Consider the following 17,313-nt stretch of genomic DNA (forward strand, 5'->3'; position numbering starts at 1 on the left):
TGTTTGCATCTTTTCTAGTGATAAATGCAGTGTTTAAGTGTGGCCTTTCCATATTCATAGGGCAACCGATCTAGCTGAAGCTCTGGAGGCAGGTGGCTGTGACCTGGAGACTGCAAGAAATATTATTCAAGGACGACCTATTCCTTCAGATCTCAGGGCAAAAGTATGGAAGGTAAGCATACTATAGTGCTAGAATTGTTTCCCATCTTGAAAAGTGTAATCCTCCACATGGAAAATGAGACCATGTAAAATATATTCAAGTTCTTTTCACTGATTAGATGGTTCAAAAATTGAAAAGCTTCTGGCATATTTTCATAAATACACTGTACATAAAATCTGACTTATTTTTGTAATGGCATTGCAGTTGTTTCTGTGGATGTTCATGTACGTTAAATATAAATTCCCTACCTGCCCTTCCTCTTGGTGCAGGCTGTTTTAAAGCAGCAGTGCAAGTGCTGAACTACTTGCCTACATGCAGATCCAGGTCTGTCTAATTTGTCATCTGCTCAGTTCTTTGTGATTATAGTTTTTCGGAGGGACCAGATCTGTGTGAGCCAGAGTTGTATAAAGTACTCAAAACCCATACTTGAGTAAAAGTACAAGTGCTCGATCAAAAAGTGACTTGAGTAGAAGTGGAAGTGCTTGATCAAAAAGTGACTTGAGTAGAAGTACTAAAGTATTCAACATTTTTTGTACTTAAGTACTGAAAGTAAAAGTACCAGTAGTTTTGAAAAAAAAAATGCTACTCAAGTACTGAAAGTAAAAGTACAAGTACTGTGTTATGTAGTTATTAAAGAAAGAAGTCAAAAGTTTGAACATCATATTGTTTTTTATTATTTCAAATGCAGCTTTTATTTATACATACAGTAGCTTTTATTTTCGTATGCGCTGATAATACACATGTTTTGAGCTTCATGAAACCTGCCATCTACTGTTCTGGCAGTGGTAATTTTTATAATTGTAACGAGTAACTACGCAGCACAAAAAAAAAATATTGGAGTAGAAGTATTGAAATCATTGAAAAAATGTAGTGAAGTAAAAGTGGAAGTAGGAGAAAAAAATTCTACTCTAGGAAAGTACAGATACCGCCTTTCGGTAATTAAGTACAGTAGTGAAGTAGTTCTACTTAGTTACTATACATCTCTGGTGTGAGCCCACTCTTTCATTCTTGATTGATCCATGTTGCATGATAAGTCATCATTAACCACTTCTTTACTGGAGCAAATTTTTAACTTTGGCACACGTTAAATTCTGCATTTTTTTTTTTTTATAGCACCATGATCACTTAAGCCAGCTCTGGGCAAATCATAATGATCCCTTGCAGTGGGGTTGTGTCTGCACTGTAAATTGCTTGTTTTGTCTAGGATAGAAGACAAACAGTTTTACTTACCTGATCCTTCGCTCTCCTGGCATGTGATGCTCCCCCACGATCCAGTGCTGGACTGTTCGTTGGCGTTTCATGTCCAGAGGGAGCAGGCTATGGACCCTTCCCTGGTCTTGATGATGTCAGGACCCTAGACCGGTGAAGCGGGGGGGGGGGGTGCAGTTGCTGTGGGAACCCGTCTAGATGCAGGAGGAGCAGGTAAGTAAATCTCTTTGAAATTGTGCAATTAAACTGCGTTTGTTTTTTACAGTGCAATTGGAAAACGCTAAACTTTTTCACATTTTTTTTATGTTACAGCCTTATTCCAAAATGGATTAAATTCACCATTTTCCTCTAAATTCTACAAACAATACTCCATAATGACAACGTGAAAGAAGTTTGTTTGAAATCTTTGCAAATTCATTAAAAATAAAAAAAACTAAACAAAATCCCATGTACATAATTATTCACAGCCTTTGCTTAATACTTTGTTGAAGCACCTTTGGCACCAATTACAGCCTCAAGTCTTTTTTAATATGATGCTACAAGCTTGGCACGCCTATCTTTGGGGAGTTTCTTCCATTCTTCTTTGCAGGACCTCTCAAGCTCCATCAGGTTGGATGGGGAGCATCGGTGCACAGCCATTTTCACATCTTTCCAGAGTTGTTCAATCGGATTCAAGTCTGGGCTCTGGCTGGGCCACTCAAGGACATTCACAGAGTTGTCCCGTAGCCACTCCTTTGTTATCTTGATTGTGTGCTTAAGGTCGTTGTCCTGTTGGAAGATGAACCTTCACCCCAGTCTGAGGTCCAGAGCACTCTGGAGCAGATTTACATCAAGCATGTCTCTGTACATTGCTGCATTCATCTTTCCCTCAATCCCTACTAGTCTCCCAGTTCCTGCAGCTGAAAAACATACCCACAGCATGATGTTGCCACCACCATGCTGCACTGTAGGGATGGTATTGGCCAGGTGATGTGGAGTGCCTGGTTTCCTCCAGACATGACGCTTGCCATTCAGGCCAAAATGTTCAAACCCTGTTTAATCAGACCAGAGAATTTTGTTTCTTGTGTTTTTAAAGTCATTCAGGTGCCTTTTGGCAAACTCTAGGCGGGCTGTCATGCCTTTTACTGAGGAGTGGCTTCTGTCTGGCCACTCTATTATACAGGCCTGATTGATGGAGTGCTGCAGAGATGGTGGTTCTTCTGGAAGGTTCTCCTCTCTCCACAGAGAAAGGCTGGAGCTCTGTCAGAGTGATTCTCGTATTCTTGTTCACCTCCCTGACTAAGGCCCTTCCCCCTCAATGGTTCAGTTTGGCCAGGCGGCCCGCTCTAGGAAGAGTCCTGATGGTTCCAAATTTCTTCCATTTACAGATGAGGGAGGCCACTGTGCTCATTAGGACCTTCAATGCTGCAGAAATTTTTCTGTACCCTTCCCCAGATCTGTGCCTTGATACAATCCTGCCTGATTCCTTTGAAAAAAAGTGCAGCTCGTGCCTTCAGCCCTGTTTGTATTGTGTTGATGCTCATGAGAATGTAATGTGATATATTTACAGAGTTGCTCTCATTCCGGTTTTGTGGCTAAAAGCTCGGTCTGCTTGTAAGAAATGTCTTCTGTGTATGCCTTTTGATGGTGAATGTCTCTGGGTGGGGAAGGATCTAGGAGAAGGGTACTGCTATGCCACAAGAAAAAGCCAAAGTCTCCTTCTCCTACGACTTCTACCTCCTCCACAAAGAAAAGGATCTTTTTCATTCTCCCAAAACCTCAACTTCTAAACCAAGCCTTCACATTTCCTTTCATCACAAACCATAGCTTACAAAGCCTTCCCAGCCCAAGCCTTTCCAGAATTAGGACAGGCCCTGCAATGTTGGCTTGGAGCTAGTTTCAATCCGAAAAGTCTCAGACCTCTGGGTCCAATCTGTCATTTCAAATGGGTTGGGCATAAGGTTTCTATCTCTGCCCCCTCTTCAATTTTTACATTCAAATCTGCTAACTTTGGAATAAAAAAAAATGCACAGAACGAAGGGGGCCTGTTAGTCTGGTCTGTTTTGGAAGAAGCCAGGCCTTGAATGCCAGAAATCTGAATATGCCTGTGTACCACATTCTTCAGGGCCAATTTTGATGTGATTATGAATGGCCAGAACCCTTTCCTCCTCTATCTAGCGCAGGTTGTTCTATCCTATTTCTCAGTCACTGGTTTTTACCGGCATAACTGTTGAAATCCAAGTCCTAAAGAATAGAGGTATCTCTGATTTTGATCATTACCACCTTACTCAAAGCAAGGAAATCCAAATCCTGCAAGGTTCACCATCACATATGTGAGGCTTAACTTGCTTGTGAGAAAACACAAGACTTTATGGAATACTCTGATCTTGACAGCTCTGTCCCTGAATACCCTAAAGGGACAGGTTTCTGTCTTATCCAACCTTTTCCAGAAACCCCTTGTGTCACAATCCCTTGTCAGAATTTTTCTACAGGGAGTGGTTCGTATCATTCCACCAATTTTGACCTCGTATGTCGCTTTGGGATCTCAAACTTGTGCTCTCTGCTCTTCAGAGTCCTTTTTTGAACTAATTAGAGACGTTCCCTAGGAAGACCTCACTTTTAAGGTTTACCTATTCTATAACAAGATAGGCATGCACTTTTGGTAAGTGTGTTTCTTATGTGTGGGGAAGGGAACACTTTAGGATACAGTGAAGATTGTTATGTTGGTGGCATTTTTAGGACGATGCACCATTGGACTACATACCTGTCTTATGAAGGAGTGTTTACATGGAATTTTGATTGTGACCTTGTTACATTTGGCCGCCTTTTGTAACCACTTTTTCTTCACTCTTTTTTAGGAGCAATTGTATTGTTTACATGTGTTTGCTTTGATTATCAGGGATGTATAAATTGAGATACATTACTTTTAAGGTTTCTTTCTTGGTTGCTATCATATGTGTTAGTTGTGTTTGGGTCAGCAGCTCTTGTAAATAACTTTCTTATTCTGCGCAAGGACAATGTGGTTTTGAGCCCCAATTTTTTTTTTTTTTCTTTCTTACAGTAGTGTCAGGGGACATTGTGCTCACTTCCCTTTATCCTGCCCCAGGACAAGGAAATTGCCTCACATTGTCTGGTTGTGGTTAGGGATGTTAGTCTACTGGGCAGCCACGGCCTGCTTTTGCAAGACGGAGTCCCTTTTTTTTTTCTACCTGGAAGTCATTGTAGAGGACAACCTGCTTCCTGCTCCATCAATGACAGGTGGATCAGGCAACTAATTTTCAGGCATAGAAGAAAGTGACCGCACTCCGAAAATCCAAATCAAAAAGGAGTAAATTTATTCTTCATCACAGGTATCAAAAATAATAAGACTGGTGAGACATGGGACAATAAAAGGTTGACGCGTTTCACGACACAAGGGGTCGCTTACTCATAACCACATGTATTACAGATTTGCAAGGCCATCATCTGGTCTTCTGTTTTCCACATTTTAATGTTCTACTAAGTAGATGTTTAGGCCTCAGCAAACGTGAGCTTCCTTTGCAAGGTGCTTTAAACTGAATTCGGTGTTCAGATTTTCAGCCCTTATGTTTTCTTCCGGGCTTGTTGGCAGTTCTGTTTGCCATGTTGTTGCCCACCCCCTAGTTTTAAAGGAGTTTCTAAAGTCAGAAGGTTTTTTTTATCCTAATGCATAAAAAAAAGCCTTCTGTGTGTAGCAGCACCCCTAATACTTACCTGAGACCCATCTCTATCCAGTGATGTCCACAAGTCCCTTGGCCATCCACGATTTCCCTCCTGAGTGGCTGAGACACAGCAGCGGCGCAATTGGCTCCCACTGCTGTAAAAGGCAGTTAGCCAGTCAGGAGATGGAGGGCAGGGCTGAATGGCAGCTCTGTGTCTGAATGGACACATGGAGCTTCAGCTTGGCTCAGGTGCCTCAATTGCAAGTTGCTTGCTGTGGGGGCACTTGTCAGGAGGGAGAGGCCAGGAGCAGCGAAAAAGGAACCCACATTGCAACCTTCATTTGGGGTGTCATTAACGTAATGTTGACACCTGCTGCAAATCGCACCTGCAGTGCATGCTGATCGCAGTGTTGGAAAAGAGAATGGAACATGGGTGTCTTATTCCGTGTTTTGGTGAGAACCAGCCCTAAAAGGTCTTGCTGGTCAGTCAGTTTATCAGTTTAGAGTCCTGTAAAAGTGATTAAGTGGCTCTACAGCTTCCCAGATCACTTTTACATAAAGCTGTGAGCTGACTGAACAAAACAGCAGCAGCCATGAGCTTGTTTTAACCCCTTCACCAACAGAATGTGTATAAACTATTCCTTGGTAGACAGATGGCTAAAGCCCAGTTGAAGTCTAGCAACTTTTCATCTATCTTTGTATACTTTTACATGTACCTTCACATGTGAGAGTTTGTGCCTATTTTTTTTTTTTTTTCCTTTAACATTTTCTCTCAGTGACAAATTATTTCTGCCCTCACACTGCAGTGCTCTATGCTGGTACAGCTGAGTAACAGCCACTCCCCTCAGCAAGTGTCCTTTAATCAAACATGTATTGCAAGGTGCCAGAGGGCTCATGTCAGACCATTTCTGTTACTAAGCCGTCGTTCACATTAAAATTCATCTGAACTTGCATGATTTCAAAGTTGCATTTCAACTGACTTTGGGGGCGACTTGAAAGACATCTGTGCGGGTTCATGCACAGATTTCTTTTAAAGTCGCATTTAAAGTCATCAGAAATAGTGCAGGAACTACTTTTGGAAATAGGTGCAGTGTCGCACCGATAAGGACGGTGCCATTGCAGGCAATAGGCTGTGATTTGTCATGCGATTTGACCTGTCAAATCATGCTGATGTGAACAGGGGCTAAGTGCTGATTATCAAGTGAATTTGATCTCACTCTGGTGTCTCTAAAGGTGGGTAAATACATACAGTATCTCACAAAAGTGAGTACACCCCTCACATTTTTTGTAAATATTTTTATATCTTTTCATGTGACAACGCTGAAGAAATGAGACTTTGCTACAATGTAAAGTAGTGAGTGTACAGTTTTGTATAACAGTATAAATTTGCTGTCCCCTCAAAATAACTCAACACACGGCCATTAATATCTAAACCACCGGTAACAAAAGTGAGTACACCCCTAAGTGAAAATGTGTCTCCTGCCAACTGACTGACCGACCGTGGGGGGATGCGGCATTGGTTTGAGATCCCCCCCGAATTACCAAGCACCAGCCGCCACTGATGATGGCCACACAAAATATTGACAATTTGGGCCCAATTTAAACATTTGTATTTAGGTGTGTACTCACTTTTGTTGCCAGCCGTTTAGACATTAATGGCTGTGTTGAGTTATTTTGAGGGGACAGCAAATTTACACTGTTATACAATCTGTACACTCACTACTTTACACTGTAGGAAGTTGTCATTTCTTCAGTGTTGTCACATGAAAAGATATAATAAAATTTTTACAAAAATGGGAGGGGTGTACTCACTTTTGTTAGAGACTATATGTATTTTTTTCCTTCAACCAGCAGATTGAGTGAAAAAAAAATGACAGATCCCTCCATCAACCCAATTGATGTTGATGCAGGAATCTCACCCGCTGAGACATTGACAGAGTGCTGATTGAATGCAGGTTTTCCTGCATGCCCGTTTGACAGGAGTCTGTCGTCCGACCTGCTTCTGTTGAGTAGACAGCCTGCACACACGGACCAAGTCGGCCAGTTCCTGCTGAAGCAGCTGATTTTTGGCCTGTGTGTACCAGGCTTATGATTGCGCTGTCATCTTTACACACCCTGTACAACTGCTATAACAAGAATATGAAGTCTGTTCACTTCAACTGCATATGCACTTTATGCAGTATATTTCTGTCGCTTTTTTTTTATCTTTGGGCTTGAGAACTAATTCATGTAAGACATGACACCTCTCTGCCCCGTATACAAAGTGATGAAGGAAGACTGGTGACAGGACTGGTCTTACTCCATGCATTAGCCTCTCTGAGGTGGATTCTCAGTTTCTTCTAGCTCTGCCATTGTGTTGTCTGCCTAAGGCAGCTGCTTGTGCCTGAGCAGACAATCAATGCATCTGCCTAGGTCCACTTTGTTTTTTTTTTTTTGTTTTTTTTCTGTCTGTTAAAATGTTCATCAAATACATTAATTGTTGATTATTGTTGTATACTAGATGTCAGTATTTGAATATATATCTTTTTCTGACAGATTGCACTTAACGTGGCAGGAAAAGGTGACAGTCTAGCATCCTGGGATGATTCTCTTGATCTTCCAGAACAGCCATTGATTCACAGAGCTTGCAAAAAACTTATAGGTGAGATTGCAAATTATTAGAAAACAAATCGAGATAACAAATTATTAGAATGAAAATCAAGCATCAGTACCTGCAAACACACACACTATTAGTTTTGATTGATGCAAGGAGTTCATCAACAAGCTTCTTAACCTTTCAGGACTTTTCTCTGCAACCTGGTTTTCAAGTCTGCCCACCCATACCAGCCCTGCCTGGTGGATTTTACTTTTCTACTTTGTAAGCATTCATTCACACGATACCTGGTCTGCTGTGGTGTTAAATGCATAAACGTTAACATGCATTGCATTTGGGCAGCTTGGTTGTTTGATTGGGCTGCCCAATACACAATGGACCAAAAATTGTGCACGCAACACACGTGAGTGATTCAAAGTATAGTTCCTTTTTCTGTTTCTTGTGCACAGAACTGGAACAACTGGGAAAAATCTGTATGGGAAGATACATGTGTGGGGACCTTTTACCTTCTAATCTAGATGGTTTATTTTCTTTTATCTCAGTCTACTCCATTTTGTTGACACAAATTTATTGTTGAGTTAGCAACACATGAAGCAACAGATACTGGTTTCAGCTGCCTGGCAAAGAAGTGGGGTAGCCTAGAGTTAAAAATGTTTTTTGCTGTTCCTTGTAACTCATTGATTTACAGGGATCTGTGAATGAATGACACGGCTGTGTGGGTGGAGCCCCCCCGCACAGCCGTCTCTTTTTTTTGAATTGTGACAGTGGGTGCAGAGAGAAGATCCTCGACCCGCTGTCACAAGGAGGGGGCGGAAAGGGGCAGATGCTGAACGTGTTACACCCTAAATATGGGTGTAACCTGTTCAGAAATGTGAACTTCTCCTTTTAAAGAGGAAGTAAACCCTCCTCTGCAACTTGTACCTATAGGTAAGCCTATATTAAGGCTTACCTATAGGTAGTGTAAATATCTCCTAAACATGTACTGTTTAGGAGATATTTACTTTGCATGCAGCCAGTGACATCACTGGCGCAAGCACTCTGAAGGAACGGCCGCTCGTGCCATTCCTTCAGAGCCACATGCCGTGACCGTTGGCTCCCGCGCGCATGCGCGGGAGTGACGTCATCGCGGATTCAGCCTATCAGATGGCCGGATGCCGCAAACCCGGAAGAAGGGCGACACAACATGTCACCCTTGAGAGAGGTGAGCGGTCGGCACTTCGGGGCTTCGTTCTAAGGTAAGTATTTCATAATGCGCTAGTATGTGATGATATTCCCCCTACTAGAATGTATGACTTTATTAACCACTTTACCGCTGAGTACCGTAGTACTACTGCGGCAAAGTGGCTCTTGTAGGTCTGACGACGTAGACCTACGTCGTCAGACACTCCCCCTTCTCGGCAGCGCGCGTGCGCCGCCGGAGGCTCGCTCCCGCTGTTTTCAGTCACAGCGGGAGTCGGGCCAGGGGAGGAGCAGCGGCGATCGCCTCTGCTCTTCCCCGATCGTCGGGGATCTAGTGTGGAGATCCGCCCGCCTGTGTAAACACAAGTGGGCGGATCTCCTAAGTGACAGGCAGGGTCAGATTCAGGGTTCAGCATAGCTGAACCCTGGATCTGTCCCTGTGTCACTCAGTCACCCCCCCCCCCCCCACACGTCAGTAAGCACCAGGCATACATTAACCCCTCCCTCTCCAATAAAATTAACCCCTTCCCTGCCAGTGTCATTTTTACAGTAACAGTGCATATATATAGCACTGATTACTGCAGTAATGTCACTGGTACCCCCAAAAGTGTAAAAAATGTCAGTCAAGGGTCCGATCTGTCCGCCGCAATGTCGCAGTCCTGCAAAAAAAATCGCAGATCGCCGCCATTACGCGTTAAAAAAAAAACACCAAAAATGACAGAAATCTTTCCCTTTGTTAGTAAACGCAATAACTTTTGCGCAAACCAATCAAAATACGCTTATTGTGATTTTTTTTTACCAAACATAGGTAGCAGAAAACAAATTGGCCAAAAATTTTTAAAAAATTTGATTTTTACATATTTTTTGGGGGGAATTTCATATAAAAATTTTTTAAAAATATTGTTATTTTTTCAAAATAAACGCTTTTTTTTTGTTTATAGCGCAAAAAGTAAAAATCACATAGGTGATCAAATACCACCAAAAGAAAGCTCTGTTTGTGGGAAAAAAAGGACGTAAATTTCGTTTGGGTACGGCGTCGCACGACCGCGCAATTGTCAGTTAAAGTCGCACAGCGCCGAATCGCAAAAAGTGGCCCAGACGTAAGACAGCAAAATGCTCTAGTGGTAAAGTGGTTAATATGTGCCTTTCAGGCCAGAGCAGCAGGAGGTGTGTAGGCTTTTTCAAAGAGAGAACTATTATCTTTCTAGCATAGTAGAATAGTATTGTCAAAAGGGTACGTGTTGCTCTCTTAGGAGCTAGGGCATCAACTAGTCCCAGGAGAAAGACTTTCACAGTAGGTCTAACACAGAGAGTAGTAACTTTCTCTATACATTCAGTACCCTCCAGCCAAAAACTCTGTATAGCCACACTGTCCCAAAAAATATGTATAAAAGCCACCCAGGGTGAGGTACACCACCAGCAATAGGACGACCGGGAGGTAAAAATTCTAGCCAATCTGGCTGGAGTGAGGGGCAATTTGTTTTTTAAACCCAGAAAACATATTCCAGAGACATTAATAAGTAAATGGGTGGAAGCATTGACTGCAGATATATTTCAGACTCCTCTGCACATTTTAAAAGCTTCGGCCAAAAGTTTGGAGGCCGTGTTCATGTGGGCAGAACCTTCATTTGTTGCTTTTTCCTTATCTTTAGGAAGCCACCTAAGGGTCCATGTACACGGGACGCTGGAAATGGCCGTTTAGGAGCAGTTGGGCGTTTTTTTCAGAAGCCCCTGAACCCATCTACATGTTATCTTATCTGTCCATGTACACCAGGTCGTTTACAGTCATTTGCAGGCAGTTGCGTTCGGGGACTTTTTTTAGAACGCAATTATTTGCGTTCGAACTTGTGTTTCCCGACGTTTCAAACGCGTCCGAACGCGATGACCCGTGTTTAGAGTTTGCGTTTTTCCATTTTAAAGGGGAATAATTTTTTTGACCTCTAGGAACGGTTCTAAACGCAAACGCCACTAAACGCGGGTACAAACGCGACCGAACGGACGTTTCAAACGTCCTAAAAATTCCAGCATTCAAAGGGACTTTTAACAACGTCCCGTGTACATGGAGCCTAAAAGTAAAATGTCAATGCTCTTTAAATTCTAATCATTAAACCTTCCTTTATAAGTGTCTTACTACTAACTATGCTCTTTTGTATCTGTTAAGACCAGCTTGTTGTGCCAGAAGACAGGAAAACATCAGTCCTTCAAGATGTTGAATCTGTTGTTACTTTTTACTGTAAATCTCGAAATGTCAAATACCAGGAAGATGTCAGCTGGATTCACCTCCTGCAACCATTGGTGGACCTCAACTTACCACGTAGCGACTTATATAATTGCTTCTATGCAATAATGAATAAGTATATTCCCAGGTATTGAACTTTTTTCTTTGTTTTCTTATATTTTATACTTCTTTCGTAATTTGTACTGCTCATTCACTTAGTTTTGTTTTTTGTGGACACTGATACATTTTCATTTTATAGTATAATCCTTAAATTTTAAGCATATGAAATTGAATATTTTAAGAGATTTTTCCACAGCGATTAAAAAAATGTATTTGCTTTTCTTTTTAATATAAGGCAACATTTTTAAAACCCTTGTATAACCTTTGAACTCCAGTCTTGAGGTGTACCGTATATATCTCTATAAACAAATTGTTTTGCAGTCTTTAACAGTACCTGATCCATGCAAAATGCCACATCTAACACCAATGAATTTCAGTAGAGAGGTCTGAAGCCAGTCTTGGGGACTTGGGGCTAGAATGTGGTAGGACCTAATGTTTACTTAAGAGAAGTCAAGGCTTTTTGCACAGCCTGTACTTCATATCCAAGGGAAACCCACAGAAATACAGGAATTGATTTAAAGCTGATGTCAATGTTTCATGTCACTATAATTACTTTGTTTGGACCAAGCTGGTCCAAACTAACTATTTTCTTCACTAAGTGCTGCAGTGTCTCTAAGCACTGTATGTACTGCATGTAACTTCAGTTGCATACAGTAAACAGTGCTGGGTTCTGGCTGAGAGACAGACTTCCCATCTCACACCCAGAACAAAACTGAGTCTGGTTGAGCAGCCATCAGCCATTCATAGGCAGTTTTGTATTCTATGAATGAAAACAAAGCTTATTCTGATTAGCTGAGTGGGAGGGGCGGGCTGCTGATGTCATGCTCTCAGACTTGGCTAATCGGAGGAAGCGTTGCATTCCTTCATAGAATATGAAGCTGCCTATAAATGGCTAAGTGACTCTTAGCCAGACTTTGTTTAATTCCGGGTGTGAGGTAGGAAATGTCTGTCTCACAGCCGGAACCTAGCACTGTGTACTGGTATGTAGTGAAGTTACATGCAGGTAATACAGTGCTTAGAGCCACTGCAGGACTTGGCGAAGCAAAAAGTTTGTTTGGGCCAGCTTGGTCCAAACAAACTATTTAAAGTGACATGAAACACGGACATAAGCTTTAACCGCTTCAGATTTACTGCTACAGGGTTGCCCTCCTGTGTAGGATCACATGTATATATATATATATATACAGTGCATCCGGAAAGTATTCACAGCACTTCACCTTTTCCACATTCTATGTTACAGCCTTATTCCAAAATGGATTCAATTCATTATTTTCCTCAAAACTCCACAAACAATACCCCATAATGACAATGAGAAAGAAGTTTGTTTAAAATTTTTGCAAATTTATTAAAAAAATAAAAAAAAACGAAATACAAACCCAATTCCAAAAAAGTTGGGACACTGTACAAATTGTGAGTAAAAAAGGAATGGACTAATTTACCAATCTCATAAACTTATATTTTATTCACAATATAATATAGATAACATATCAAATGTTGAAAGTGAGACATTTTGAAATGCCATGCCAAATATTGGCTCATTTTGGATTTCATGAAAGCTACACATTGCAAAGAAGTTGGGACAGGTAGCAATACGAGGACGGAAAAGTTAAATGTACATACAAGAAACAGCTGGAGGAAGGTGGAAAAAGGTGAAGTGTTGTGAATACTTTCTAGATGCACTGTATAAGTAGTACTAGTAAAGCTATGTAAACAAGGCAGATCTCTGTTCTGACAGGGGGGGAAGGGATGGATTTTGTTTCCCTACAAAGCAGGGAATAAAATCCATCACTTCCCCTAGTAAAAGCAGCAGCAGATTTTACCAAAAACATGTAGCAAAATACATATTGGCCTAAATTTTATTAAGAAATTATATATTTTTTTTTATGAAATGTATTGGATATGTTTTTCTGCAGAAATTGTCGATCTTCTTCTTTTATTTGTTGTGCAAAAAAAAAAAAAAAAAGCAGAGGTGATCAAATACCACAAGTAAAGCTCTATTTGTGTTAAAAAAAAAAGACATCGACTTTATTTGGGTACAGCGTTGCATGAACGTCAAATTGTCAGTTAAAGCGGTTGTATCCCCGTGTAAAAAAACAAAACCCTGCAGGACAATGGCATAATGTGCTAGTATGCATCACATACTAGCACACTATGAAATACCTTAGAACAAAGCCCCCACACGGTCGCTGGGAAACCGCTGAGGCAACTGACATGTTCCATCGGCGTCTCTTCAGGGTTCGGCGGCTCCGGCGCTGTGAGTGACCGGAGCCGCGATGATGTCACGCGCGGGAGTTCACTTTCCGGCAAGGAGCTGTGAAGGTCTAGCAAGACACGCCGGACCTACAGAGCGCATGTGCCACTGGTGTCAGCGGCTGCATGCAGAGTGAATATCTCCTAAACCATGCAGGTCTAGGAGATATTAATTTTACCTACAGGTAAGCCTTATTAGGCTTACCTGTAGGTAAAAATTAAAAAGCGGAGTATACTACTTAAAGTAACGCAGTGCAATATGGCAAAAATGGCCTGGTCATGTAGGGGGGTAACTCTCCTGGGGTCAAGTGGTTAAAGACCTACGTAGGTACTTCTCTACTTTTCAGTTCATATCTTTGCTACTTTTAGGCAAGGTCAGGTTCACTTTAATAGATACAATCAGAATGGTTGTTAGATCTAGTTTCTTTTGCATACATGCAATCTATACTCCTGAGTCACAATCTTTATTATCAGAAGTTCTTTCGTATGTGCTATTGAACATTTAACAAAAGAGAAGATCCTCTTCTCAAGGGAATTGTAGCTAATTAGAGTTGTGTCTAAACTAATGTGGATGACCTATTTTTCAGTCTAGGTACAATTTTAACTATATTAAATCTAACAAACTGTCAGAAGAAAGTCTTAGGCCCCTTTCACACGATCGAACCGATCAGGTCCGTCTGTCTGTTTTTCAGGCAGACCTGATTGGGCCACCCATTCTCCTCTATGGAGAGGCGTATGTCAGCAGAGATGTGTCTGCTGACACCCATCTATCATCCGATCCAACAAGATCTGCTGTAAACAGACAGATGGCGATACGTTCGCCATCCGTCCTGCGGGTCGGATCAGATGGGATTGAATGAAAACGGACATGCTATCTGTTTGCATCCAATCTCCCCATAGAGGAGTGCGGGACTCTGACAGGTCCATCTCTGCACAGTGAGCAGCAACGAACCTGTCATACACCTACTCAGCGGGGATCAACGGAGCGATTCCCGCTGAGCTAGCGGAGTCCGTCGAGCGGATCCGCCCTGTGAGAAAGGGGCCTTAGTTTCCCTAGTTGAAAAGAAATGAATACAAATAGAAGAAAGATTTAGCTCTGTAAGGAGTAAAGATCCAAATTAGCCAGAGTTCCTAACAACGTTCATCTGCAGTGGTGGGACCTGTTGTTTGTACATTAACTGATCTACAGTATGCACAAAGGTTTAAAATTCAAAAATTGTCAGGAGCCACTGGGGAGAAAACCCCAGTTGTCCTGGCGGGGGGGGGGGGGGGTGGAGAATGGGCGCTTGGCACCCTAAATTTTGGGGTAAACTGGCAAAAAATGTGGAGTTAGCCTTTAAAGCGTAAATCCATGTATGATGTTCCTTTTTTAAATAGCTTGATCCAGGACAAACTATTTACTGCACCAATAGGTGTGCTTGCATTGCTGATCTGTATTAATTGCTATGTTCCAATATTTGGACTTAAAGTATAACTAGAGACAAAACATTTTTTTTGTTTTGGGTAGAGTGGAGAGGGATTAGAACTCTTTTCAGTTTTTTTTTTTTTTTTGCTGTCTGTGCCCCCGTTAGGGAGATTCACCCTCTATTTATCCTGTTTACCATTATCATTGAAGGTAAAAGTAAAAGAAAATCCCTCATTTGGGGGTGTCCCCAGAAAAGCAATAGACGGGAAATCTTTCAATGGGGACACTAGTTCTGGTGACCCGAGGGTCCCCAAGGAATTTGCAGGGTCACAGCAGGAGCTCAAGCTGCCATATGGCTCTATTAGCAAAAAAAATGTACACACTATGGCCCCATACACACTACACTTTTCTTTTTACGTTTAACCCAGCGATTGGAGCCTCTGTACTAACAATCCAACGTTAGTACAGCGATCTCCCCTGTTCAGCTATTGTGTTCTGACGGGATGCCCCCCCCCCACCAGAACACTACTGTCAGTGCTCTCAACAATTGGCTGAGAGCGTTGATCAGGAGCCGATCAGCAGACCTTTTTTGGTCATCGGCTTTCGACCAAAGCTGACTTTTGCTTAGCTATTTATAGAAAGCTTTGTACTCTATGAATGAATACAACAAATAGAGATCTGTGAATGAAAAACCTACTGTAAACTTGGAGTTGGTCTTTAAACTTCTATCAAGCCATAAATGCAGGGTAGAGCTGATTATTTCTGGCTTGGCTTAAAATCCACTGTGTTTAGATTTCATCATAGTTGCTGAACTTTGCTCTGTACATTGATGCAATGCTGCTCTAGACACCGCTTTTCCCATGCCCACAAAGATTCATTGGATCCATTTTACTTACTACTTCAGAGCCCCACCAATGCAGGATTAGAGGCTAAGAACCTCTCAAACTCTATTAGTCGTTATCTGTTTAATCTGTAAATCTAAAACTGCCATGTAGTATTAGGTCATTATAATTTTAGAAAGCCGCCATTGCTTTCTGTGGGAACAAACTTTTTTATATAATGGTGGCATGCCTCCTAAACATGATTTTAGAATCTTAGCTTAACCCGTCTAGACCCTGGGGGGGGGGGGGGGTGTCTTTATTGCCATAAACATTCGGGGTGTCTCCTGTTGAGTTATTTGTAAACTGTTGACATTTCTAATGACAGTGTTGAAGTGATTTGTAAACAATCACCTTGTGAAGCAGCCCATTCAGTTTGAAATTGAAACAAAAGGCAAAACATTTGTGAATAGTTATAAAATAAAATTAAAATTCTAAATACATTTTTACCCCTTTTATAAGTGATCACCTTCCCTTTGCTCCCTCTGTTCTCATCTGCATAAAAGCATAAAAGCTGGGGGGAGGTGAAGGAACAGTACACAATCAGTGAATAGCTGTGCAGCGAGTGGGGGGGGGGGGGGGGGTGTGTGTGTGTGTGTGTGTGTGTCAGGCCAAGTCTGACCATTGGAGGAGAGCAGCCAAAGCACAGTTAGAGAACTGACCATAGTGTGTTCACCTGCCTAGCTTGGTCAGTTTTTAATATTAAAGCAGAGGGACTGGCAGGAGAACAGGACACTTTGTCATACAAGTACATGGTACAGCAGGCACTTATCAGTAATATGAAATGCTGGGGTAACAAACACCCATCTAATATATGTTCCCTCATTCCAAGTAAATGTTATTTCAGTTGGAGTGGTTCATTAAAACAAATTATTTTGGATTAGTTAAAAAATGTTAGCAGTTACACAACTAAATTTGTGGTATAATTGTGCGTGTTTATCATCCCTTTTTCATGTTGGGATGAATCACGTATTGCAACACATCTCCAGTTTGAACAATGAAATGGTTCAATAACTTCTAATTGAAGACATGACTCTTAACCACTTCGGCCCCGGAAGGTTTTACCCCCTTAATGACCAGGCCATTTCTTGCGCTACAGCACTGCCTTACTTTAACTGACAATTGCGTGGATGTGCGACGCTGTACCCAAATAAAATGTATGTCCTTTCCCCCCCCACAAATAGAGCTTTTTTTTTTTTTTTTGCAGATTTTTTTTTTTTTTTTTGCAGATTTTTTTTTTTTTTACAAAAAACAGACCGTTTTGGAAAAAAAAATGTTTTCTTTTATGCTATAAAAAAAAGCATACCCAATAAAAAAAATTAAAAAAATCTAATTCTGCTACATATTTTTGGTAAAAAAAAAATCCCAATTAGTGTATATTGATTGGTTTGCACAAAAGTTAGCATCTACAAACTAAGGGATAGAGTTATAAAAATGTTTTTCACTTTTGTTCATTGACTGACACAGCTCCTGATTCTTCTTAACTATTGGTTATACTGCCCCCTACAGAAGTAGGACACTAGGCAGGAAAATGCTTGAGTACGCCTATGGGTAGTCCCAGGGGGTATACACCCACTCTCAGCTATGAGAATCTACAATCAATTGCTGGACTGGGCGACGGACTGGATAATCTAGATCCAGA

At 41.5% G+C, this 17,313-nt stretch overlaps 1 protein-coding gene across 2 annotated transcripts in view; it reads left to right on the forward strand.

Moving 5' to 3' along the window:
• The window catches only part of TBC1D23 (TBC1 domain family member 23), a 111,184-nt gene that overhangs the window by 29,756 nt on the left and 64,115 nt on the right, over positions 1–17,313 (forward strand). For both annotated transcript variants that reach the window (XM_082245039.1, XM_082245038.1), the window contains exons 2-4: positions 61–172; positions 7,564–7,669; positions 10,962–11,166. In XM_082245039.1, the coding sequence (XP_082101165.1) occupies positions 61–172; positions 7,564–7,669; positions 10,962–11,166 (423 nt within the window). The remainder of the gene's footprint in view (positions 1–60; positions 173–7,563; positions 7,670–10,961; positions 11,167–17,313) is intronic.

The sequence above is a fragment of the Pelophylax lessonae genome (genome assembly GCF_965119305.1).
Source record: "Pelophylax lessonae genome assembly, chromosome: 2".
Lineage (NCBI taxonomy): Eukaryota > Metazoa > Chordata > Amphibia > Anura > Ranidae > Pelophylax > Pelophylax lessonae.